The sequence below is a fragment of the Pongo pygmaeus genome, chromosome 10, assembly GCF_028885625.2.
Source record: "Pongo pygmaeus isolate AG05252 chromosome 10, NHGRI_mPonPyg2-v2.0_pri, whole genome shotgun sequence".
NCBI classification, from domain to species: Eukaryota; Metazoa; Chordata; class Mammalia; order Primates; family Hominidae; genus Pongo; species Pongo pygmaeus.
Genome location: NC_072383.2, coordinates 131,762,690 through 131,787,200, shown reverse-complemented (window position 1 = coordinate 131,787,200; position 24,511 = coordinate 131,762,690). Strand labels below are relative to the sequence as shown.

General features: G+C 49.0%; 1 protein-coding gene and 1 pseudogene across 22 annotated transcripts in view; one reads left to right on the top strand and one right to left on the bottom strand.

Annotated features, from left to right (window-relative positions):
- Positions 1–5,169: 5,169 nt before the first annotated feature.
- LOC129010530 (NHP2-like protein 1) lies at positions 5,170–5,657 on the bottom strand (annotated as a pseudogene).
- A 4,177-nt stretch (positions 5,658–9,834) lies between these two features.
- Positions 9,835–24,511, top strand: part of CHFR (checkpoint with forkhead and ring finger domains) — a 47,188-nt gene continuing 32,511 nt past the window's right edge. For 5 of the 22 annotated variants that reach the window (XM_063646870.1, XM_054444892.2, XM_063646867.1 and 2 more), the window contains exons 1-3: positions 9,954–10,264; positions 13,073–13,165; positions 19,842–19,941. In XM_063646870.1, coding sequence (XP_063502940.1) covers positions 10,132–10,264; positions 13,073–13,165; positions 19,842–19,941 — 326 coding nt within the window. In that variant the 5' untranslated portion in view covers positions 9,954–10,131. Of the gene's footprint in view, positions 9,914–9,952; positions 10,265–12,448; positions 12,497–13,072; positions 13,166–19,031; positions 19,154–19,841; positions 19,942–24,511 lie in introns of those variants that run through there. The other 17 variants (XM_063646865.1, XM_063646864.1, XM_063646863.1 and 14 more) reach the window with 9 other exon arrangements.

The following is a 24,511-nucleotide window of genomic DNA, read 5'->3' as shown; positions in this document are numbered from 1 at the left end:
CCTTTTTTTCTCTCTTTCTCTCTCTTTCTTTTCCGTCCCTCGTTTCCTTCCTTCCTTCCCTCCCTCCCTTAAGATAGAGTCTCCCTCTGTTCCCCCCGGCTGGAGTGCAGTGGTCCCATCATGGCTCACTGCAGCCTCCCTCTCCAGGGCTCAAGCCATCCTTCCATCTCAGCCTCCCGAGTAGCTGGGACTGCAGCCGCACACCACCAAGCCAGTCTAATTTTTGTATTTTTACTAACGACAGGGCTTGGCCATATTTCCCAGGCTCCTCTGGACTCCTGACCTCAGGCGAGACCTCTGCGCTCCGGGCCTCCAGAGTGCCGGGATTACAAGTGTGAGCCACTGCGCCGGCCTACGTTTTCTTTTAATAGTGTTTCATAGTTTTCTGGATACAGATGGTTTCATATTTTGTTAGATCAAGGATTTCTTGGATTTGTTGTATCCAAGGATTTCTTTTTGTTGTTTTATTGCAAATGGTAGGTTTTTAAAGTTTTCCAGTTTCAGTTGACTTTAATGTATTGGCTTTGTACTTTTGCTTCTTGTTACCTCCCCCACTCCTGTCAAGCCACAGAAGACGAGGCTCCACCTCATTTTTGATCTCCAAAATTATAGTTTAGAAGAGATGGTTCAGAAAAGAGCGGGGAGGCGTGCTTTCGCTGATGGGGAGCGCTGAGTTCCTGCGCTGCCCCTGGTGGCCGGCAGGGCGCGCCCAACCCTACGATTGTGGCTCGTGGCGCGCATGCGCATTCCGCCCGCGGCGTCGCCACAGGGTGAGGGAGCTTGGCTTCCTCGGAAGCCACCCAGGAGCCCCAGCTTGGGGGATGACTTGAGGCCGCGTCCTCGGTGAGGAAAAGCTTCCCAGAGGAACTCTGCCGGGGAATCTTTAGAGTCATTGTCCTTTTTAAAAAATGTTTTTATAGGCCGGGCGCGGTGGCTCTCGCCTGTAATCCCAGCACTTTGGGAGGCCGAGGCGGGTAGATCATGAGGTCAGGAGATCGAGACCAGCCTGGCCAACAGGGTGAAATCCTGTCTCTACTAAAAATACAAAAATTAGCCGGGACGTGGTGCTGCGCGCCTGTAGTCCCAGCTACTCAGGAGGCTGAGGCAGGGGAATTGCTTGAACCTGGGTGGCGGAGGTTGCAGTGAGCCGAGATCGCGCCATTGCACTCCAGCCTGGGCAACTTGAGCAAGACTCCGTCTCTAAATAAATAAATAAATAACGTTTTTACGCTTTTTTTTTTTTTTTCTGAGACGGAGTCTGTTTCTGTCGCCCAGGCTGGAGGTGGTTTCGGCTCACTGCAACTGCCGCCTCCCGGGTTCAAGCGATTCTCCTGCCTCAGCCTCCAGGGTAGCTGGGATTACAGGCTCCTGCCACCACGCCCGGCTAATTTTTGTATTTTTAGTAGAGATGGGGTTTCACCATCTTGGCCAGGCTGGTCTTGAACTCCTGACCCTGTGATCCATCCGCCTCGGCCTCCCAAAGTGCTGAGATTACAGGCATGAACCACCGCGTCCCGCCATGCACCGCATTTTCTTTTTCTTTCTCTTTTTTTTTTTTTTTGAGATGGAGTCTCGCTCTGTTGCCCAGGCTGGAGTGCAGTGGTGCGATCTCAGCTCACTGCAACCTCTGCCTCCCGGGTTCACGCCATTCTCCTGTCTCAGCCTCTCGAGTAGCTGGGACTGCAGACACCCGCCACCACGCCCGGCTAATTTTTTGTATTTTTAGTAGAGACGGGGTTTCACCGTGTTAGCCAGGATGGTCTGGATCTCCTGACCTCATGATCAGCCCGCCTGGGCCTCCCAAAGTGCTGGAATTACAGGGCCGCATTTTCTTATCCATTCATCTGTTGATGGACATTTAGGCTGCTTCCAAATCTTGGCTGTTGTGAACAGTGCTGCAGATGTGGCAGTGCAGCTATCTCTTAGACATACTGATTCCCTTTCCGGTATCTAGCCATCAGGGATTGCTGGAGCTTGTGGTAGCTCAATTTTTAGTTTTCTGAGGAACCTCCAAACTGTTCTCCGTAGTGGTTGTACTAATTTACATTCCCTCCAACCGTGTACGAGGGTTCCCTTTTCTCCTCGTCCACCAGAGACACTTTCCTTAAATTCATAAGCAGAGATTCCCTCATGTTCTGGAATGTTCCCATGCGTTATTCTTTACTTTCTCTGGAAATCATTGAGCGAGATCTGTTTTAGGCATTTCCCTTCACAGAGGGGTTGGCAGCAGGAAACAGAGAGCACCTGGTGTTTCCTTAATCAGGATCGTTCTGGGAGGAAATTCATTCAAGTCCAGAGAAGTGCGTGGCCCAGGTGAGACTTGCAGGGAACAGTGTTGGTGCCTACAGCTTGGGGAGTCTGGGAGAAGGAAAATGAGCACTCCTGTGGATGTGCTTTATTCATTTCTTCCTGTCTTATTTTCTCTACAGGGTTAAAGTAGTTGTAAAGAAGAAAGTTTTGCAAAGTACATATATTAAAACTCAAAACATTAGGCCGGGTGCAGTGGTTCATGCCTGTAATCCCAGCATTTTGGGAGGCCGAGGTGGGCAGATCACAAGGTCATTAGATCGAGACCATCCTGGCTAACACGGTGAAACCCTGTCCCTACTAAAAATACAAAAATTAGACGGGCGTGGTGGCACACACCTGTAGTCCCAGCTACTCGGGAGGCTGAGGCAGGAGAATTGCGTAAACCCAGAAGGCAGAGGTTGCAGTCAGCCAAGATTGCGCCACTGCACTCCAGTCTGGGCAACAGAGCAAGACTCTGTCTCAAAATAAAAAATAGTAAAATAAAATAAAATAAAATAGAATAGAGTAAAAATCATTATTTCCACTTAAAATAGCTCATATCGGCTGGGCACAGTTGCTCACGCCAGTAATCCCAGCACTTTGGGAGGCCAAGGCAGGCAGATCACCTGAGGTTAGGAGTTCAAGACCAGCCTGGCCAACATGGTGAAACCCTGTCTCTACTAAAAATACAAAAAAAAGCAGCTGGGTATGGTGGTGCATGCCTGTAGTCCCAGCTACTAGGGAGGCTGAGGCAGGAGAATCGCTTAAACCCAGGAGGTGAAGGTTGCAGTGATCGCAGATCCCGCCCCTGCACTCCAGCCTGGGCAATAGAATGAGACTCCATCTCAAAAAAAAAAAAAAAAAAAGTTCATATCAAAAGGAAAATATAGGCTGCTTTGCCTGTGGAGTAGCTATTCTTTTGTTTCTTCACACCTCTAATAAACTTGCTTTCACTTAAAAAAAAAAAAAGGAAAATCCTAGCACTCTGGGAAGCCGAGGCAGGCAGATCACCAAAGGTCAGGAGTTCGAGACCAACCTGGCCAACATGGTAAAAGCCCGTCTCTACTAAAAATACAAAAATTAGCCGGGTGTGGTGGTGCACGCCTGTAATCCCAGCTACTCAGGAGGCTGAGACAGGAGAGTTGCTTGAACCTGGGAAGTGGAGGAGGTTGCAATGAGTCGAGATCATGCCACTGTACTCCAGCCTGGGCAACAGAGCAAGACTCCATCTCAAAAAAAAAGGGCTGGGCACGGTGGATCATGCCTGTAATCCCAGCAGTTTGGGAGGCCAAGGCAGGCAGATTACCTGAGGTCAGGAGTTTGAGCCCAGCCTGGCCAACATGGAGAAACCCTGTCTCTACTAAAAATATAAAATTAACTGGGTGTGGTGGCACATGCCTGTAATCCGAGCTACTGGGGATGCTAAGGCAGGAGAATCGCTTGAACCTGGGAGGTGGAGGTTGTGGTGAGCCGAGATTGCGCCACTGCACTCCAGCCTGGGCAACAGTAGCGGAACTCTGTCTCAAAAAAAAAAGAAAATGTAAAATGTAATTTTACTTTTCTGGTTTTAATAGAAGCAAATTTCTCAGTAATCTTTTTTTTTTTTTTGAGATAGAGTCTCTCTCTCTGTACCCAGGCTGGAGTGCAGTGGCCGATCTTGGCTCACTGCAGCCTGCGCCTCCCGAGTTCAAGCAATTCTCCTGCCTCAGCCTCCCGAGTAGCTGGGACTACAGGAGTGCGCTGCCACATCTGGCTAATTTTTGTATTTTTTAGTAGAGACAAGGTTTCATCAGCTCAGGCAGGATGGTCTTGATCTCCTGACCTCGTGATCTGCCCATCTCAGCCTCCCAAAGTGCTGGGATTACAGGCATGAGCCACCCCGCCCAGCCCATCAGTAATCTTTTAAAAATGTACTTACTAGCTCACCTCATTTTCACTTAAGGGAATTTCCATGTTTGATAATTTTTTATGACTCACTGACCATCTCAAAAGGTTTTTTTGTGGCCAGGCGTGGTGGCTTACGCCTGTAATCCCAGCACTTTGGGAGGCCGAGACTAGCGGATCACCTGAGGTCAGGAGTTGGAGACCAGCCTGGCCAAGATGGCAAAACCCCATCTCTACTAAATATACAAAAATTAGTCGGGCCTGGTGGTGGGCACCTGTAATCTCAGGTACTCAGGAGGCTGAGGCGGGAGAATTGCTTGAACCCTGGAGGCAGAGGTTGCAGTGAGCCGAGATTGTGCCACTGCACTCCAGCCTAGGCAACAGAGTGAGACTTTGTCTCAAAAATAAATAAATAAATAAATAAGTTTTTGTTTGTTTGTTTTTCGAGACAGGGTCTCACTCTGTTGCCCAGGCTGGAGTCCAGTGGTGCGATCATGGCTCATTGCAGCCTCCACCTCCCGGGCTCAAGCAATCCTCCCACCTTAGCCTCCTACATTAGCCTCTCCAGTACAGGTGTGCATCACCACATCCGGCTAATTTTTTGTATTTTTGGTGGAGACGGGGTTTCACCAGGTTGGCCAGGCTGGTCTCGAACTCCTGAGCTCAGGCAGTCCACCCACCTTGGCTTCCCAAAGTGATGGGATGACAGGCTTGAGCTCCCAGCCAGCTGCTAGTTTTGAGTGGGGCCCAGAACAAGTGAAGGCTCTGCAACAGGTGCAGGCTGTTGTGCAAGCTGCTCTGCCACGTGGTCACATGACCCAGCAGATCCAATGGTGCTTGACATGTCAGTGGCAGAGAGCGATGCTGGGTGGAGCCTTGGCAGGCCCGCATAGGAGAATCACAATGTAGACTTTTAGGATTTTGGTGCAAAGCCCGGACATTGTCAGCAAATAATTACTCTTCTTTTTTTTTTTTTTTTGTACTTCAACGTTTTATAACAATAGAGAGTAGCTGAAAATACTACATGCTAACACAGACAATATGATACACAACCTCGGGGGACAAGTTGGCAGGGAGCACGTGGCAGAGGCCACAGGTTTAGACTAAGAGCCTTTTGATGGACTGCTGAATGGATTGGATCTGCTGTTTCAGCTGTGAGCCTTCTTTGATGGTGACAGAACAGGCGATGACAGGCATGGAGACCCCACAGGCTCTCCCCAGGGCCTGCTTGGAGCGCACAAATATGAAGGGCACGTTCTTGTCTTCACACGGCAGTGGAGGTGCGGAATGATCTCCAGTGGCTTGGTGTCTGCAGCCATCATGATGAACTGAGAGATGCCCCTGTTAAGGGTTTTGGTCACCTCGTTGGCTCTTTTCTGAAGCTGCTTGTAGTTACACGACTACTGAACGAACTCCAGTGGTTTCTTGGTGAGGTGGGCATCGGCGAGGGGCTAGGCCTTCAGATTCACATTGGCCTCAGTCATGGCTGTGGTTCCGTGGGCTTGGCACTCCTAGAGCAGCGAAGCCGAGGTCTGAGAAGCGCTCACCTCCACCCATACTCCTTTTGACAACCAGCTTTTGGCTTGCTACTGGACGGTATTAGGGACTGAATAATTAACCATGGCCCACCAAATTACTGCATGACCTGAGCTGCTCATCACCAACTCAGTGTTATCTGACCCACCAAGCCATAAAGTGAGGCATACAGAGTAGTGTTCTATCATCATGCAATGACTGTGCAAAACTCACAGAATGAGTGGACTCGCAGAATGCCTTATCCACTGTTGTGGTGTTAGAGAAACCTCTGTTTACCAGGCCTCTGGTTTAATAAAACATGACCAGAGTGACTCTATCTTAAGGTAAGTAGCTAGGCACTCACAAGACACCTGTAAGGTTGCTATGGTCTGAAAATAGCCACATTCTAAGCTGACCACCAATTATAATTGCAGAAATATTTATGGTCATACGGGACATCTCACACCAAGCCTGCAGAATGTCCAGATGTCCTAAGAGTGCAGCCCACTTTACTCAGAACCTTAATGAGCAGGCTTAGGTTGAAGGATTAATGGTCACCAATAGCACCAATAGCCCTACCTATAGTGAGCACATCTGCACATTCCAGGTTTAATTGTAGCTCCTTAAGAGTTTCTTGTACAGCATTCCTCCTCCTGCTTTCTGAGGATGCCTTACTCTGTAACAGAGTAGATTCTGATAAACTTGCTGCTTTCACTGTGCTCAGTGACTCACCTCAAATTCTTTCCTGTGTAAGATCTAAGAACCCTTTCTTGGAGCATGGACTGGAACTCCTCTTTTTCCTGTACCAATGGCATTGCTTCTGATCAAAGAACCAACTTCACAGTAAATGAGGTGCACCGTGGGCCCATGCTCATGGAATTCATGGGTCTTGCTGTGTTTTCCATCATCCTACCGATTTTGGTTCTGTTTTTCTGGTGGAACTCAGACTGAGACAAACATATAGTGAAAGGTAAGTCTTCATTACCCCCTTGACTTCAAGTCCATGTTTCAGAGGAAGCCACCGCCATTTCCTTGTGTATCCTTCTAGAGAGATTTTCATTTTCATAAACATATTTGTATGTACACGTTATCAATTAAAAGAGTCAAGCTCTACAAAGTTTGAGGAGGTTTATTCTGAGCCAAAAGTGAGTGATCATGGCCCACGGCACAGTCCCAAGAGGTCCTAAGACCCTGTGCCCATGGTGGTGGGGCTACAGCTTGGTTTTTTGTTTTTTTTTTGTTTTTGTTTTTTTTTTTGAGACAGAGTCTCGCTCTGTCACCCAGGCTGGAGTGCAGTGGCACGATCTCGGCTCACTGCAAGCTCCGCCTCCCGGGTTCACGCCATTCTCCTGCCTCAGCCTCCCGAGTAGCTGGGACTACAGGTGCCCGCCACCGCGCCCGGCTAATTTTTTGTATTTTTAGTAGAGACGGGGTTTCACCGTGTTAGCCAGGATGGTCTCGATCTCCTGACTCGTGATCCGCCTGCCTCGGCCTCCCAAAGTGCTGGGATTACAGGCATGAGCCACCGCGCCCGGCCTACAGCTTGGTTTTATACTTTTTTTTTTTTTTTTTTTTAAGACAGAGTCTCACTCTGTCACCCAGGCTGGAGTGCAGTGGCGCAATCTCGGCTCACTGCAACTTCTGCCTCCTGGGTTCAAGCAATTCTCTGCCTCAGCCTCCTGAGTAGCTGAGATTACAGGCACCTGCCAACATGCCTGACTAATTTTTTTTGTATTTTTTGTAGAGAAGGGGTTTCACCATCTCGGCCAGGTTGGTCTTGAACTCCTGACCTCGTGATCTTTCACTCGTGTCCATGTGAAGAGACCACCAAACAGGCTTTGTGTGAGCAATAAAGCTTTTTAATCACCTGGGTGCAGGCAGGCTGAGTCCGAAAAGAGGGTCAGCAAAGGGGAGATGGGGTGGGCCGTTTTATAGGATTTGGGTAGGTAAAGGAAAATTACAGTCAAAGGGGGTTGTTCTCTGGTGGGCAGGGGTGGGGGTCACAGGGTGCTCAGTGAGGGAGCTTTTTGAGCCAGGATGAGCCAGGAGAAGAAATTTCACAAGGTAATGTCATCAGTTAAGGCAAGGACCGGCCATTTTCACTTCTTTTGTAGTGGAATGTCATCAGCTAAGGCAGGAACAGGCCATTTTCACTTCTTTTGTGATTCTTCAGTTACTTCAGGCCATCTAGGCATATATATACATGCAGGTCACAGGGGATGCGATGGCTTAGCTTAGGTTCAGAGGCCTGACATGATCCACCTGCCTCAGCCTCCCAAACTGCTGGGATTACAGACGTGAGCCACTGCGCCCGGCTGGTTTTACACATTTTAGGGAGAAAGTTCATAGATGGATTCAAAGATTTTCTGATTGGCACTTGGTTGAAAGAGTTAAGTTATTATCTAAAGACCTGGAGTCAATAGAAAGGATTGTCTGGGTTAAGCTAAGGGAGACCAAATTTCTATTTTGTTATTATTTTTTTTTGACAGGGTCTCTGTTGCCCAGGCTGGATTGCAGTGGCACAATCTGTGGTTTACCGCAGCCTTGTCCTCCTGGGCTCAAGGAATCTGCCCAACTCAGCCTCCTGAGTAGCTGGGACTGTAGGCATGTGCTGTCATCACGCCCAGCTAAGACGGGGTCTCCCCATGTTGCCCAGGATGGTCTGGAACTCCTGGGCTCAAGCGATCCACCCACCTCGGCCTCCCAAAGTGCTGGGATTACAGGCTTGAGCACCACCACCCTGGCCATTCTTATGCAGATGCAGCTCCAGGCAGCAGGCTTCAGAGAGAATAGATGGTAAATGTTTCTTATCAGAGTTAAAAAGGTGCCAGAGTCTTACATTCTCTCCTGGGTCAGGAAAAGATGTGGAAAAGGAAGGAGATTCTTTACAAAATAGATTTCCCCCAGGAGACAGTTTTGCAGGGCTACGTCAAACTATGTTAAATAACTACATGTCAGGGTAAAATACTTCGTTTTCTTCCAGGGCCTGCTATTTGTCATGTGATGTATCTTAATGCTAGTCCGTTTGGTCAGCCTTAAGTTGTCTGTTTTAATGTCGACGCTGGTCAGTTATACCTGAATTCCAGAGGGAGGACAGTATAATGGGACATGTCCAAACCCTGCTTCCCATCAGGCACTGAACTGGTTTTTCAGGTTAACTTTGGCGTTGAGAGTCTCAGTTCATTCAGTTGGTTGGGGAGGCTTACAATTTTATTTTTGGTTTACGAGGTGTAGATAACTATGCCTATACCTATATATACAAATGTTTATATATCTGTGTATATATATGGTTTGTTTTACACAAATGGATGCCTACTTTATTTGTTTATTTATTTTGGTAGCGATGAGGTCTCAGGCTAATCTCGAACTCCTGGGCTCAAGAGATCCTCCTGCCTAGGCCTTCCAAAGCACTTAGATTACAGGCGTAAATCACTGCGCCCGGCCCTGCTTCACCCTCTTAAAACCGCCCTTGGGGGCTCCTCATCAGTGCAGACACTGGCGCGTTCCTCCAAACCGCAAAGACTCTCCCTGCGTGGACGCGTCTCGCCGTCTTTACTCCGCTTTCGCCGACCATTCACTTTCAGGGAATACCCTCTGGCGCCCTTCTCTGTAGCACACACGTGAACGCCGCGGGATTCCAAAAAGTGGGATACTGAGGCAAAAGGTACGCGCGTTCAGAACAGGAAGACCCCGCAAAACGCCGGCCAAGACGTGGCCCCGCGTCCGCCCTGCCCACAACGCAGCCGCTCCCACTCGCGGAGCGCGCCCTGTGCCTCACACTTCGGATCTGTGTGATCCGCTGTGTGCAACTGTACTCGAAAGGGTCCCCACGTGCACTACCTCGTGACAACTAAGGTGGACCGTCTTTTACTCCTAGGAGTCATCCCCAGATTAGCGGGGCTCTCAGATCCCCAGGGCTTCCAATCCGGAAGTTCCCCTTCCCTTCTGCCCCAACATAACATGGCGCCGACCGCAGCCACTTCCGTGATCCGCAGGCGACGAAGTCGCCTGGCCAGGATCAAAGATGGCCGAGCGTCCTCCACGCGCCTACTCTCGCGGGCCACTCCCGGCTCCGCTCTAGCTGCCGTTCTTGGTGAGCGCTGCCGCCAGCCAATCGCGGGGCGCAGAGGCCTTTGGCCCCGCCCCGCGGATCAGCTGAGGGAGCCGCAATGTCTCTTGACAGCTGCGGCGGCGCAGCCGGTTCCGGGTTCTGCGCGGGGCGGGGGTAAGCGCGGCTGGCGAGGGGGTTGCGGCGGGCGGCGAAAGGGGACCTGGTTGCGGCCGTGGGAGGGGGCGCCCGCCGGCGTCCGGGCCGGGCCGCGGGCCTGCGTGGGCGCGGACGGCCGGGCCGGGGCCCGCGGGGTGGGGCGGGCGCCGAGTCTCGGCCTCTGGGGTCGGGAGTCTCCACGGGCGTTTCCGGGGTCTCCGCAGATGTGAATCCCGATGGAGCGGCCCGAGGAAGGCAAGCAGTCGCCGCCGCCGCAGCCCTGGGGACGGCTCCTGCGTCTGGGCGCGGAGGAGGGCGAGCCGTACGTCCTCCTGAGGAAGCGAGAGTGGACCATCGGGCGGAGACGAGGTGCGGAGCTGAGGCCGAGGCCGGGGCCGGGGCCGGGGGCCGGGGCCAGGCAGAGCCACCGGGTTGCGGGCAGGCCACAGGGGCGGCGGTGCAGTGTGCGCTCCAGATTTTTCCGTGGAGTGAAATGTCATGTAAGAACTGGTATTTATTCGGTGTTCTGCCCACCGACTCTTGCGCATGATTCATGCACATCATTTAGCCCTCGCTACAATTGTATAAATTAGTTGTGTTAATATACTCTCCAGAATGCAATATTGTCACGTTCGTTGCCGTACAGAGTATCTTTTCAGACTGTAATGGAACGAAATTAAAAATAATAGAAGGAAAAGTGGAAAATTCACAGATATGTGGACATTAAACACCACACTCTTAAAGCAACCGGTGGGTCAAGTAAGTCTTTACAAGGGGGACCTTTAAAAATGTTTTGAGACAAATGAAACAAAAATAGAATACACCAAAAGGTATTTAGGATGCAGCCAAGGCAGTACTCAGAGGGAAATTTATAACTGTAGTGCTTACATTAAAAAAGATCTCAAGTCCCAGCCCCTAGAATATTTATTTATTTAATAAACCTGGAAAGCCAAGAACTTGAACAAAGTCATACAACTGGTGAAAGTTCCCTCAGCCTGCACATTCACTGCCTCCAGTCTTCCAAGTGACCATCTGGTAGTTTGATTTCCCCTGAAGCCTTTGTATGGGGAGAGAAATGCACTGGTCCTGTCAACAAAAATGTTTAGTTCGTTTGAAAATTAATAAATTAGCTCTGATATTATACTCTAAAAAGGAGCGAGGATGGAAAATATTTGCTGTTTAGAAGCAAATTTTTTTTTGGTTAATTTCACCCCTTATAATGTGCTCGCACTTGATTTTTTTGTTTTTTTGTTTGTTTTTTTTGAGATAGAGTCTTGCTCTGTGGCCCAGGCTGGGGTGCAGTGGTGTGATCTCAGCTCACTGCACCCTCTGCCTCCCGGTTCAAGTGATTCTCCCGCCTCAGCCTCTGGAGTAGCTGGGACTACAGGCATGCGCCACCATGCCTGGCTAATTTTTGCATTTTTAGTAGAGACGAGCTTTTGCAGTATTGCCCAGGCTGGTCTTGAACAACGGAGCTAAAGTGATTCACCTGCTTCGGCCTCCGAAAGTGCTGGGATTACAGGTGTGAACCACTGTGTCTGACCTGGTTTTTTTTTTGGGGGTGTTTTGGTAGTCTTACATTCCAGTATCAAGTCAAAGGTCATTTTACAACTTTGAAAGTATTTAGATATCATTATAACATATCAAAATTATCCCTTTAAGACAAGAGGAAGTATTTGAAGATTTTTCCCTTTGTCTTTACTTGATAGACTAGGAGGTTTGGTGAAGAGCAGAGGCCCTAGAGACAAATCACGTGGGTTTCCAACCTGTCAACACGTAACTCTGGGCTAACAACATCTTTCTGCACCTGTGTACCTACTTCATAGAGTTGCTCTGAGGAATTAATGACATCATACACGAACTGCTTGAAAGGAACTTTAGAGTTAGCACTTAGCATTAGCCATTGTTATTGTAACATGTTATACATGTTACTACATGTTAGGACCTAACATGTTAAGACAAGGAGCGAAAATATGTCATTGAGTTTATCTTTTAATAGGAATGATTTTAGTGAATTTATAAATAATGTTGCCAGCAAAAACTTTAAGATTATTGTATTAGTTTCTTCATACTACCATAGCAAAATACTACATTCTGGGTGGCTTAAGCAACAGAAATTTATTTATTTATTTATTTATTTATTTATTTATTTTTTGAAACGGAGTCTCACTCTGTCGCCCAGGCTGGAGTGCAGTGGCGCAATCTCGGCCCACTGCAAGCTCCACCTCCCGGGTTCTTGCCATTCTTCTGCCTCAGCCTCCCCAGTAGCTGGGACTACTACCGTCCGCCACCACGCCCGGCTAATCTTTTGTATTTTTAGTAGAGACGGGGTTTCACCATGTTAGCCAGGATGGTCTCAATCTCCTGACCTCGTGATCCGCCTGCCTCAGCCTCCCAAAGTGCTGGGATTACAGGCGTGAGCTATCACGCCTGGCCAGAAATTTATTTTTTATTTTATTTTATTTTTTTAATTTTTGAGATAGAGTCCCGCTCTGTCACCCAGGCTGGAGTGCAGTGGCACAATCTCGGCTCACTGCAACTTCCCTCTTCCAGGTTCAAGCGATTCTCCTGCCTCAGCCTCCCAAATAGCTGGGACTACAGGCAAGTACCACCACACCTGGCTTATTTTTTTCTATTTTAGTAGAGATGGGGTTTCACAGTATTGCCCAGGCTGGTCTCGAACTCCTGAGCTCCAGCAATCTGTCTCCCTCGGCCTCCCAAAGTGCTAGGATTACAGGCGTGAGCCACTGGGCCTGGCCAGAAATTTATTTTCATGGTTCGGGAGGCTGGGAAGTCCAAGATCAAGGTGTTGGCAGATTGGGTTCCTGGTGAGGGCTCTCTTCTTGGCTTGCAGGTGGCCACTTTCTTGTTGTGTCCTCACATGGCAGAGAGGGAGGACTCTGCTCTCTCTGCCTCCTCTTAAGAGGGCACCAGCCCTGTGACATCTGATTCCCACCTAGTGACCTCATTTAACATTTATCAGCTCACAGGCCCCATTTCCAAATATAGCCACATTGGGGATTAGGACTTAAATATATGAATTTTAGGGGGGTACAGACACTCAGTTACAAACACTCAGTTCCTAACAGTTGTAGAACTTGATTATTTTATTTATTTATTTTATATATATGTGTATATATATATTTTTTGAGATGGAGTTTTGCTCTTATCGCCCAGGCTGTAGTGCAGTGGTGCCATCTTGGCTCAACTTCCACCTCCCGGGTTCAAGCAATTCTCCTGCCTCAGCCTCCCGAGTAGCTGGGATTACAAGTATGTGCCACCACGCTCAGCTAATTTTTGTATTTTTAGTAGAGACGGGGTTTCTCCGTGTTCATCAGGCTGGTCTTGAACTCATGACCTCAGGTGATCCACCTGCCTCGGCCTCCCAAAGTGCTGGGATTACAGGCGTGAGCCACTGTGACCGATTTATTTATTTTTTGAGATGGAGTCTTACTCTGTCACCCAGGCTGGAGTGCAGTGGTGCTATCTTGGCTTACTACAACCTGCATCTTCCAGGTTAAAGTGATCCTCCTGCCTGAGCCTCCAGATTAGCTGAGATTACAGCCATGTGCCACCACACCTAGCTAGTTTTTTTGGTATTTTTAGTAGAGATGAGGTTTCACCATGTTGATCAGGCTGGTCTTGAACTCCTGGCCTCAAATCAAATGATCCACCTGCCTTGGCCTCCCAAAGTGTTGGGATTACAGGCATGAGCCACCTCGCCCAGACAGAACTTGATTATTTTAAAGCAATGATGTGCCTACCATATACAAGGCATTATTTGGGGGAAAAGGGAAAGCCTAGGTAACGTGTAGGAAGGGGTGCAACAACCTTGTCTTCCCAAAGAGCTCTTTATCCTTTTTTTTTTTTTTTTTTTGAGATGGAGTCTCGCTCTGTTGCCCAGGCTGGAGTGCAGTGGCACGATCTCGGCTCACTGCAGGCTCTGCCTCTTGGGTTCACACCATTCTGCCTCGACCTCCCGAGTAGCTGGGACTACAGGCACCCGCCACCACGCCCGGCTAACTTTTTTTGTATTTTTAGTAGAGACAGGGTTTCACAATGTTAGCCAGGATGGTCTTGATCTCCTGACCTCCTGATCCACCTGCCTCGGCCTCCCAAAATGCTGGGATTACAGGCGTGAGCCACCGCCCCCAGCTTTTTTTTTGAGATGGAGTTTCGCTCCTGTTTCCCAGGCTGGACTGCAATGACGTGATCTCAGCTCACTGCAACCTCCGCCTCACAGGTTCAAGTGATTCTCCTGCCTCAGCATCCGGAGTAGCTGGGATTACAGGCACTCACCACCACGCCTGGCTAATTTTTGTATTTTGTAGAGACAGGGTTTCATCATGTTGGCTAGGCTAGTCTCTAACTCCTGACCTCAGGTGATCCTCCTGCCTCGGCCTCCCAAAGTGCTGGGATTACAGGCATGATCCACTGCGCCCAGCCAAGAGCTCCGTATTCTAAGAGGGTGGCAGAAATGTACATCAACTGCTTGAAAGATTTAACCCACCAAGTGTCAAGCACAGCTAATGCTGTGAATAGAACTTTAGCACAAAGCATCTTGGTTCCAGATTAGAATACTGATATTCAGGCCAGGCATGGTAGCTCATGCCTATAATCCCAGCAGTTTAGGAGGCCAAAGCAGGAGGATCTCTTGACCCTATGAGTTTGAGACCAGCCAGGGCCACATAGACCCTGTATCTACAAAAAATTAAAAAATCAGCTGAGCATGGTGGCGCATATTGGTAGTCTCAGCTACTCAGGAGGCTGAAGTGGGAGGATCACATGAGCCTGGGAGTTCAAGGCTGCAGTGAGCTGTGATTGCTCCACTGCACCACAGCTGGGGTAACAGAGCAAGACCTTGTCTCAAAGGAAAAAAAAACCTGATGTTCTGGCATGGAGAAACCTCTGTTACAAACTGGCTCTGGCGACACCATGACTTGCACTGGTTTTGGGGCTTGAAGGAGACTATCCTGGCAGTTACGCTCAATGGAATGGGAAGAGCTTGACCACAGGTGATATTTGCCTTGGATACAGTACTTCCAGTAGTACAGAATGTTTGCACAAATAAGATTTTTAATATCCGATTTCATGGCAGTATCATTTACTTGTAAAAATTCACCTTTTTTGGGGTTCAGTTCCATGAGTTTGGGAAATGTACTCACCAGTGCAGTCAAGATGTAGACCATGTTCGTCACCTTGAAAGGTCCCCCTGAGTCCCGGCTCCTGGCAGCCACTGATCTGGTTTCTTTGCCTTCTGCTGCTTCCAGCGTGTCGTGACACAGGGTCACAGGGTGTCCGCCGTCAACTTCTGCGCCTGGCTTCTTTCCCTGGCACGCACCTTGTTGCATGGATCAGCAGTTTGCTCCTTTCTGTTACTGGGTATTCGATGGTTTGGATGCACCAGGGTTTGTTAGTTCACAACCAGTGGATGGACGTTTATGCTGCTTCCTGTTTTCATAAGAAATAAAGCTAATATAAACAAAAGTGTGCAGTCTTTGTAGGGACATTCATTTTTCTCTTAGCTAAATAACTATGAATGGAATTGCTGGGCCACGCGGCCAGTGTCTCTTTAACTTGGTAAGAAACTGCTGCCTTGTCTCCCATGTGCTTGTCCATTTTGCAGTCCCACAGCAGAGCGGGAGAGTTCCAGGTTTTCCACTTCCCTTTTGGCCACTTGTAGGTGCTCAGTCTTTTTTTTTTTTTTTTTTTTTTTGACACAGAGTCTCGCCCTGTCGCCAGGCTGGATTTGCAGTGGCGCGATCTCAGCTTACTGCAACTTCCACCTCCCAGGTTCAAGCCATTCTCCTGCCTCAGCCTCCCGAGTAGCTGGGACTACAGGCATGTGCCGCCACGCCTGGCTAATTTTTTTGTATCTTTAGTAGAGATGGGGTTTCACCATGTTGGCCAGGATGGTCTCGATCTCTTGACCGCGTGATCCGCCCGCCTCAGCTTCCCAAAGTGCTGGGATTACAGGCATGAGCCACCGTGCCCAGCCCGTGGTCAGTTTTTATTTTCAGCCAGTTCTTATTTGGTGTGTAGTGGTATTTCATGGTTTTAATTTGCATTTCTCTGAAGATTAATGATGTTGAGCATTTTGTCATGTGCTTAATTTGCCATCCATATCTCTTCTTTGATAAAGTGTTTAAATTGCTTTAAGTTGCATTGTTTACTTTCTATTTATTGAGTTATCAGAGTTCTCCATACATTCTGGATACAAGATCTTTGTCAGATATGTGTTTTACAAATATTTCCACCAGTCTATAGCTTGTCTTTTCATCTTTTTAAACAATATCTTTTGAAGAACAGATTTTTACTTTTTTTTTTTGAGATGGAGTCTCACTCTGTCGCCAGGCTGGAGTGCAGTGGTGCGATCTCAGCTCACTGCAACCTCCGCCTTCCATGTTCTTCCACCTCAGCCTCTCAAGTAGCTGGGATTAGAGGTGCATGCTACCATGCCCGGCTAATTTTTTGTATTTTTAGTTGAGATGGGGTCTCATCATGTTGGCCAGGCTGGTCTTGAACTCCTGGTCTGAAGTGATCCGCCTGCCTTGGCCACCCAAAGTGATGAGATTACAGGCGTGAGCCACCGCCCCTAGCCTTACTTTTTTTTTCTTTTTTTTTTTTTGAGCCAGAGTCTTGCTCTGTCGCCCAGGCTGGAGTGCAGTGGTGTGATCTCGGCTCACTGTAATCTCCGCCTCCTGGGTTCCCAGCATTCTCCTGCCTCAGCCTCCCGTGTAGCTGGGATTATAGGCGCCCGCCACAATGCCCAGCTAATTTTTGTATTTTTAGTAGAGACTGGGTTTCACCATGTTGGTCAGGCTGGTCTTGAACTCCTGACCTTGTGATCTGCCCACCTTGGCCTCCCAAAGTGCTGAGATTACAGGTGTGAGCCGCCACGCCTGGCCCAGAATTGACTTTTTTTTTTTTTTTTCTTGAGTCGGAGTCTTGCTCTGTCGCCCAGGCTGAAGTGCAGTGGCACCATCTCGGCTCACTGTAATCTCCGCCTCGCGGGTTCACGCCATTCTCCTGCCTCAGCCTCCCGAGTAGCTGGGACTGCAGGTGCCCGCCATCACGCCTGGCTAATTTTTTGTAGTTTTGGTAGAGACGGGGTTTCACCATGTTAGCCAGGATGGTCTCGATCTCCTGACTTTGTGATCCGCCCCCCGTGGCCTCCCAAAGTGCTGGGATTACAGACTTGAGCCACGGTGCCTGGCCCAGATTTTACGTTTGACGAACCTCAGCTTATTATTATTATTTTTTCCTGGTTTGTGCTTTTGGTGTCCTATCTGTGAAGTCCATACAAGACCCAACGGCACTAAGATTTTTGCCTGTCTTTTCCACTGGAAGTTTCATAGTTTTAGATTTTACATTTGTCTCTGTCTGGCCATCCTTACAGGGCCACAATACTGTATTGATTACTATAGCATGATGGTAAGTCAGTTAAGTAATATGAGTCTTCTAGCTTCATTCTTTTTCAAAATTGCTTTGGTTTTTCTACAGTTTTTTTCTGTGAACTTTAGAATCAGCTTGTCAGTGTCTACAGGCCCTCTGGGAGTTTGACTGGAATTGCATTGAATGTATGAAACAATCTGGAGGACAGCTGACATTTTAACAATATTGAGTCTTCTGATTCATACACCCATAGGTCAGTGATGGGAGCAAGGCTCAGGCTAAAGCAGATTCAAGGTGTCTTTCTATGTGGAACATTTAGGAAAAGTACATTTGCATGGCCACTGTCTCCTGACCAAACCTTTTGCTTTTTTGTCTTCTAGTGTCTTTATGTATCCTTATAGATTATTATAGGCAGTAATGATTAATGATGAGATATTAAAAAACCTTTGTTCTTTTGATTTAAGGAGAGGGCAAGTATTGAGGATTTTCCCTCTTGCATTTAATGAAGATAGAATTATTGTATTCAGGGCCGGGCGCTGGTGGCTCACGCCTGTAATCCCAGCACTTTGGGAAACCAAGGCGGGCGTATCACGAGGTCAAGAGATCGAGACCATCCTGGCCAACATTGTGAAACCTCATCTCTACTAAAAATACAAAAATTAACTGGCCCTGGTGGTGTGCGCCTGTAATCCCAGCTACTCAGGAGGCTGAGGCAGGAGAATCGTTTGAACCCGGGAGGCAGAGGTTGCAGTGAGCCGAGATCGCGCCACTGCACTCCAACCTGGGCGACAGAGAGAGACTCCATCTCAAAAAAAAAAGAAAAAAAAAATCCCAAAGTATCAGAATTATTGTATTCAGCTATAGATGCATCCCTGTATATAAGATGCAGTTTCTTATATGTGTACAAATGCCTATCACAGGCCAGGCGCGGTGGCTCACGCCTGTAATCCCAGCACTTTGGGAGGCCGAGGTGGGCGGATCATGAGGTCAGGAGTTCAAGACCAGAATGGTGAAACCCCGTCTCTACTAAAAATACAAAAAATTAGCTGGGTATGGTGGCGCATGCCTGTAGTCCCAGCTGCTCAGGAGGCTGAGGCAGGGGAATGGCTTGAACCTGGGAGGTGGAGGTTGCCGTGAGCCGAGATGGTGCCACTGCACTCCAGCCTGGGCGACAGTGCGAGACTCCATCTCAAAAAAAACAAAACAAACAAACAAAAAAAAAACAAATGCCTATGGCAGTTGGCTCAGTCACTTTTTCTGTGAGTGTCGTTGCTTCAATTTTATGTTGATTTATGAAACCTAAGTTTACACAGAAAAGAAATTAAGGACTAAATTAAGATACTGAAGAATTACTTAAGCCCCTGAGTTTTTTTTCTTTTTTCTTTTTTTTTTTTTTGAGACAGAGTCTTGCTGTGTCACCCAGGCTGGAGTGCAGTGGCACGATATTGGCTCACTGCAAGCTCTGCTTCCCGGGTTCTTGCCATTCTCCTACCTCAGCCTCCCGAGTAGCTGGGATTACAGGTGCCCGCCACCATGCCTGGCTAATTTTTTGTATTTTTAGTGGAGATGGGGTTTCATTGTGTTAGCCAGGATGGTCTCGATCTCCTGACCTCGTGATCCGCCCACCTCAGCGTGAGCCACCGGGCCTAGCCAAGCCCCTGAGTTTTTTTAAAGTTATAATAATACTCATCAGGTTAGCTGTGTATGCAAGCATATTGTAAAATTGCTTTTTTTTTTCCAGTTGCAGTCTACCTCTGTCGCCAAGGCTGGAGTGCAGTGGTGCGGTCTCAGCTCACTGCAACCTCTGCCTCCTGTGTTCATGCGATTCTCCTGCCTCAGCCTCCCAAGTAGCTGGGATTACAGGTAACCGCCACCATGCCCAGCTAATTTTTGTATTTTTAGTAGATATGGAGTTTCGCTGTGTTGGCCAGGCTGGTCTCGAACTCCTGACCTCGTGATCCGTTCACCTCAGCCTCCCAAAGTGCTGGGTTTACAAGCATGAGCCACTGCGCCCGGCTGTAAAATTGCCATTGAAGAGGCTGTGTGTAACTGGAGGTACTGATGGGTGTCTTTGAGAGGGTGGGTATTCAGAAAGGTTCAAGACGGGCCGGGCGCGGTGGCTCACGCCTGTAATCTCAGCACTTTGGGAGGCCAAGGTGGGCAGATCATGAGGTCAAAAGATCGAGACCATCCTGGTTAACACAGTGAAACCCCGTCTCTACTAAAAATACAAAAAATTAGCCAGGCGTGGTGGCAGGCCCCTGTAGTCCCAGCTACTCGGGAGGCTGAGGCAGGAGAATGGTGTGAACCTGGGAGGCGGAGCTTGCAGTGAGCCGAGATGGTGCCACTGCACTCCAGCCTGGGCGACAGAGCGAGACTCCGTCTCAAGAAAAAAAAAAAAATTTCTTAATGTCTTTCTTGGTTAAGTGTTTTTTTCACATATGTACAATGGGGATCCTGAGTTGGAACCACATACTTTGGTAAACAACGGGCAGTAGTGTTCACAGTTACCACGACCATATCCCGTGTCGTCCCACCCTTTCTTTTTTAGGTTGCGACCTTTCGTTCCCCAGCAATAAACTGGTCTCTGGAGATCACTGTAGAATTGCAGTGGATGAAAAATCAGGTCAGGTGACACTGGAAGATACCAGGTGAGTACGTTCTGACCTTCTTTTGGTGTTTCTTCTTGTAGCTTAAAAGGCGTGACTTCGTGCTATGTGCTGTGTGCCACGGCTGAGGAGAAGAAATGCTGTCTTTAGTGTGATAACAGCAGCTCATTTTTATAACAGCACAGTCATGTGTCCCTTAGCAACAGGGATCCAGTCTGAGAAATGTGTCGTTAGACAATTTGATCATCTTGCAAACATCATGGAGTATACTTAAACAAACCTAGATGGTGTAGCCTACCACATACCTAGGCTATACGGTATAGCCGATTGCTCCTAGGCTATCAACCTATGCAGCGTGCTACTGTACTGAATGCTATAGGCAGTTGTAACACAATGGTAAGAGTATCTAAACACAGAAAAGGTGCAGTAAAAATATGATATTTTAATCTTGTGGGACTACTATCGTATATGCGTCTGTTGAAAAAAACATTATTATCAGGCCGGGCGCGGTGGCTCACGCCTGTAGTCCCAGCACTTTGGGAGGCTGAGGCAGGTGGATCACCTGAGGTCAGGAGCTGAAGCCCAGCCTGGCCAACATGGAGAAACCCCGTCTCTATGAAAAATATAAAAATTAGCCAGGCATGGTGGCTTGCGCCTATAATCCCAGCTACTCGGGAGGCTGAGACAGGAGAATCACTTGAACCTGGGAGTCAGAGATTGTGGTGAGCTGAGATGGCACCACTGCACTCCAGCCTGGGAAACGAGTGAAACTCCGTCTCAAAACAAAAGTTATTATCTGGGGCATGACTGTAGTTAATTAGGCTCCCAAGGTATTAGAAGATGTATTTACTGGTTTCCAGGATGGGACACTTAGTGACACTTTGGTGCCTATGACCCTTCTTGAATGTATTCAAATTAAGTATGTCTCAGAAATGAGACTTAAAAGATGCTGGTAATTTTTGGTTCTTGCAAGCCTATTCAAGTTTGATTTCTTTCCCTCAAATCAAAAAATCATTTTTTAAAACTAATAAATTCTCGTTCTTGTACAACTTAAGTACAGATTGAGTATCTGAAATGATTGAAACTAGACTGTTTAGATTTTGGATTGTTTGAGATTTTAGAATATTTTCGTTATACTTACCAGTTGAGCATGTCTGATTCAAAATTCTGAAATGCTCCAGTGAGTATTTTTTTGAGTGTCTTCTTGGTGCTCAAAAAGTTTTGGATTTCACATTTCTGATTAGGGACATTCAGCTTAGGGATATTCAACTTAGAAAGTGGAAAGCTTTCCAAAATCCTGTTCATACATTAAAAATGCATAGGTTGGTATATATATTTTGCATAAATGCAATTACGCTACACATACTGTTGTAGCGTCAGCTTTTGTCTTTTTTTTTTTTGAGATGGAGTTTCTCTGTGTTGCAGGCTGAAGTGCAGTGGTGCGATCTTGGCTCACTGCAACCGCCGACTCCCAGGTTCCAGCAATTCTCCTGCCCCAGCCTCCATGTAGCTGGCATTGTAGGCACACACTACCAAGCCCGGCTATTTTTTTGTGTTTTTAGTAGAGACGGGATTTCACCATGTTGGCCAGGCTGGTCTCGAATTCCTGATCTCAGGTGATCCGCCTGCCTCAGCCTCCCAAAGTGCTGGGATTACAGGCGTGAGCCACCACGCCTGGCCAGCTTTTTTCACTTACAGTGTCTTATGGAGCGCTTCACATGTCACTGCGTCTGCATCCAGCTCATCTTTTCGTTACCTTAGGATAGTTTCTTTGTCACTTCCCTTATTGGTGGACATTTATTGTTTTGACTTTTTCTTACTATAAGTAACACTGCAGTGACTCCTTCCCAAACTCTGCCTTCATGTCTATTTTCTTGGGATGCTTTCTCGGAAGGGAAGTCTGTGTCAGTGTTACTCAGGATGTGCCTATTCCTTTTTTTCTCTTTTTTGAGACAGAGTCTCACTCTGTGGCTCAGGCTGAAGTGCTCTTGGTGCGATCTCGGCTCACTGCAACCTCCGCCACCCGGGTTCAAGTGATTCTCCTGCGTTAGCCTCCCGAGTAGCTGGGGTTACAGGTGCCCGCCACCACGCCCAGCTCAGATGGGGTTTCACAATGCTGGCCAGGCTGGACTTGAACTCCTGGCCTCAGGTGATCCACCTGCCTCAGCCTCCCCAAGTGCTGGGATTGCAAGTGTGAGCCCCCGCACCCGGCCAGAATGTGCGTCTTTTAAATCTGCTGCAAGTGGCAGGTGGTCTTCTAGCAGTATGTTGAGAGTGTGCTGTTCTCACCACAGGATTTTTTTTTGTTTGGTAAAGATCAGGCTCTGTGAGATTCTTTGGTAACTGATAGTTTCAGGGATAGAAGACTAGGAAGTAGATTTTAATAGAAAGAACTGACGCTCCTTTTCCTAGTCTAATAGGTATCAGATTAAGTTCTCTATTTCTTGGCACAATGGGAAAGGCAGGGTGCTGGTCCCAAGCTGTCCCACCTGCTTCAGGACCTGGCTTCCCCATGCTGGGTGCTGGTCCTGGGCTTTCCCACCTACATCAGGGCCTGGCTTCCCCGCGATGGGTGCTGGTCCTGGGCAGTCCTGCCTGTTCCGGGGCCTGGCTTCCCCGCGCTGGGTGCTGGTCCCGGGCCTTCCGCCTGTTCCGGAGCCTGGCTTCCTCGTGCTGGGTGATGGTCCTGGGCAGCCCCGCCTGTTCCAGGGCCTGGCTTTCCCACGCTTGTTGCTGGTCCTGGGCAGTCCTGCCTGTTCCGGGGCCTGGCTTCCCCACGCTGGGTGCTGGTCCTGGGCCTTCCCGCCTGTTCCAGGGCCTGGCTTTCCCACCCTGGGTGCTGGTCCTGGGCAGTCCTGCCTGTTCCGGGGCCTGGCTTCCCCGTGCTGGGTGCTGGTCCTGGGCCTTCCCGCCTGTTCCAGGGTCTGGCTTTCCCATGCTGGGTGCTGGTCCTGGGCAGTCCTGCCTGTTCCAGGGCCTGGTTTCCCTGCACTGGGTGCTGGTCCTGGGCCTTCCCGCCTACATCAGGGCCTGGCTTCCCCGTGCTGGGTGCTGGTCCCAGGCCTTTCTGCCTGTTCCAGGGCCTGGCTTCCTCGCGCTGGGTGCTGGTCCTGGGCCTCCCCGCCTGTTCCAGGGCCTGGCTTCCCCACGCTGGGTGCTGGTCCTGGGCCGTCCCGCCTGCTTCAGGGCGTGGCTTCCCTGTGCTGACTGCGTGGTGGTGTTACTTTCTTATGGCTATTGTAATTTACCACAAGCTTAATAGATTTAAAAAACACAAATTTGCTGTCTTACTATAGTTATGGAGGTCCAAAGTCCAATATGGGTCGGATGGGGCTAAAATCCAGGTCTGAACAGGGCTGGTTTCTTCTGGAGGCTCCAGGGGAGAATTTGTTCTCTGCCTTTTCCAGGTTCCAGAGGTGCCACGTTCCTTGGCAGAGGTGGGCTGGAGGGGAGGGGTGCTCAGGCAGAAGGAACCACGTGTGTAGGGGCCCCCGAGCATGAGCAGGGCTGTGTGGTCGGAGCGTGTGATGAGCGGCAAAGTCACACAAGGGAGCTTGGGGTTTAGCCTGAGAGCAGTGAGGAGTCATCAAAGGGGTGTAAGCAGAGGAGTGAAATAATCAGATTTTTGTTTGGAAAGAGCAGGAGGATGAATGATGACTGCAGTCGCCGCTCGGCATCTGAGGGGATTGGCTCCAGCGCCCCTGCATGCACCCAAGTCTGTGCACACTCTAGCCCCGTAGCCAGTCTTGTGGAGCACGAGGACACAGAAAGTCAGTCTGGCTCCAGCCCCCTGCATGCACCCAAGTCCGTGCACACTCTAGCCCTGTAGCCAGCCTTGTGGAGCACGAGGACACAGAAAGTCAGTCCAGCTCCAGCCCCCTGCATGCACCCAAGTCTGTGCACACTCTAGCCCCGTAGCCAGCCTTGTGGAGCACGAGGCCACAGAAAGTCAGTCCAGCTCCAGCCCCCTGCATGCACCCAAGTCTGTGCACACTCTAGCCCCGTAGCCAGCCCTGCGGAGCAGGAGGACACAGAAAGTCAGTCCAGCATACGTATGGGATTCACTCCCTCTCATTGCAAAAACCTGTGTTTAAGTGCATCTGTATAGCTCAAAACCGCATCTTCCAGGGTCAGCTTTGTGTTGTAACAGCAGAACTCAGGCACACACAGCCACTGCCTGGTTTCGGAGGTTTTATGGGGAGACGGCCGTGGCAGTTCATTTGCTTACTGTCTGCATTTGCTTTCCTGCTGCAGACGGCAGAGCTGAGTAGTGGCAGTGGTGACCACAAAACCTATACTGTTTACCCTCTGTTTACCGAAATCGTCTGCCACTCCCATACCTCAGCAAACCGTGGTGGTCACTCGGATGTGAATTCTGTCCACTGCTGGGGCCTCGGGAGTGAAGCTGCAGAGCTGAGGCCTGTGTGGTTTCAGTCGTTTTGCCCGGTTGCTGTTTTGTGTGTCGGGTATGCTGTGCTCTTGGACCTTTGTCCACCTGACCAACACCTGATTTGCTGTCAGGTCTCTGCTCAGAAGTCCCCAGGAGACACTTCCTGCCCCATCAACTTAGCCTCCTCCTGTCTGTCCCTGAGTCAGCAGCATCTGCATTGGC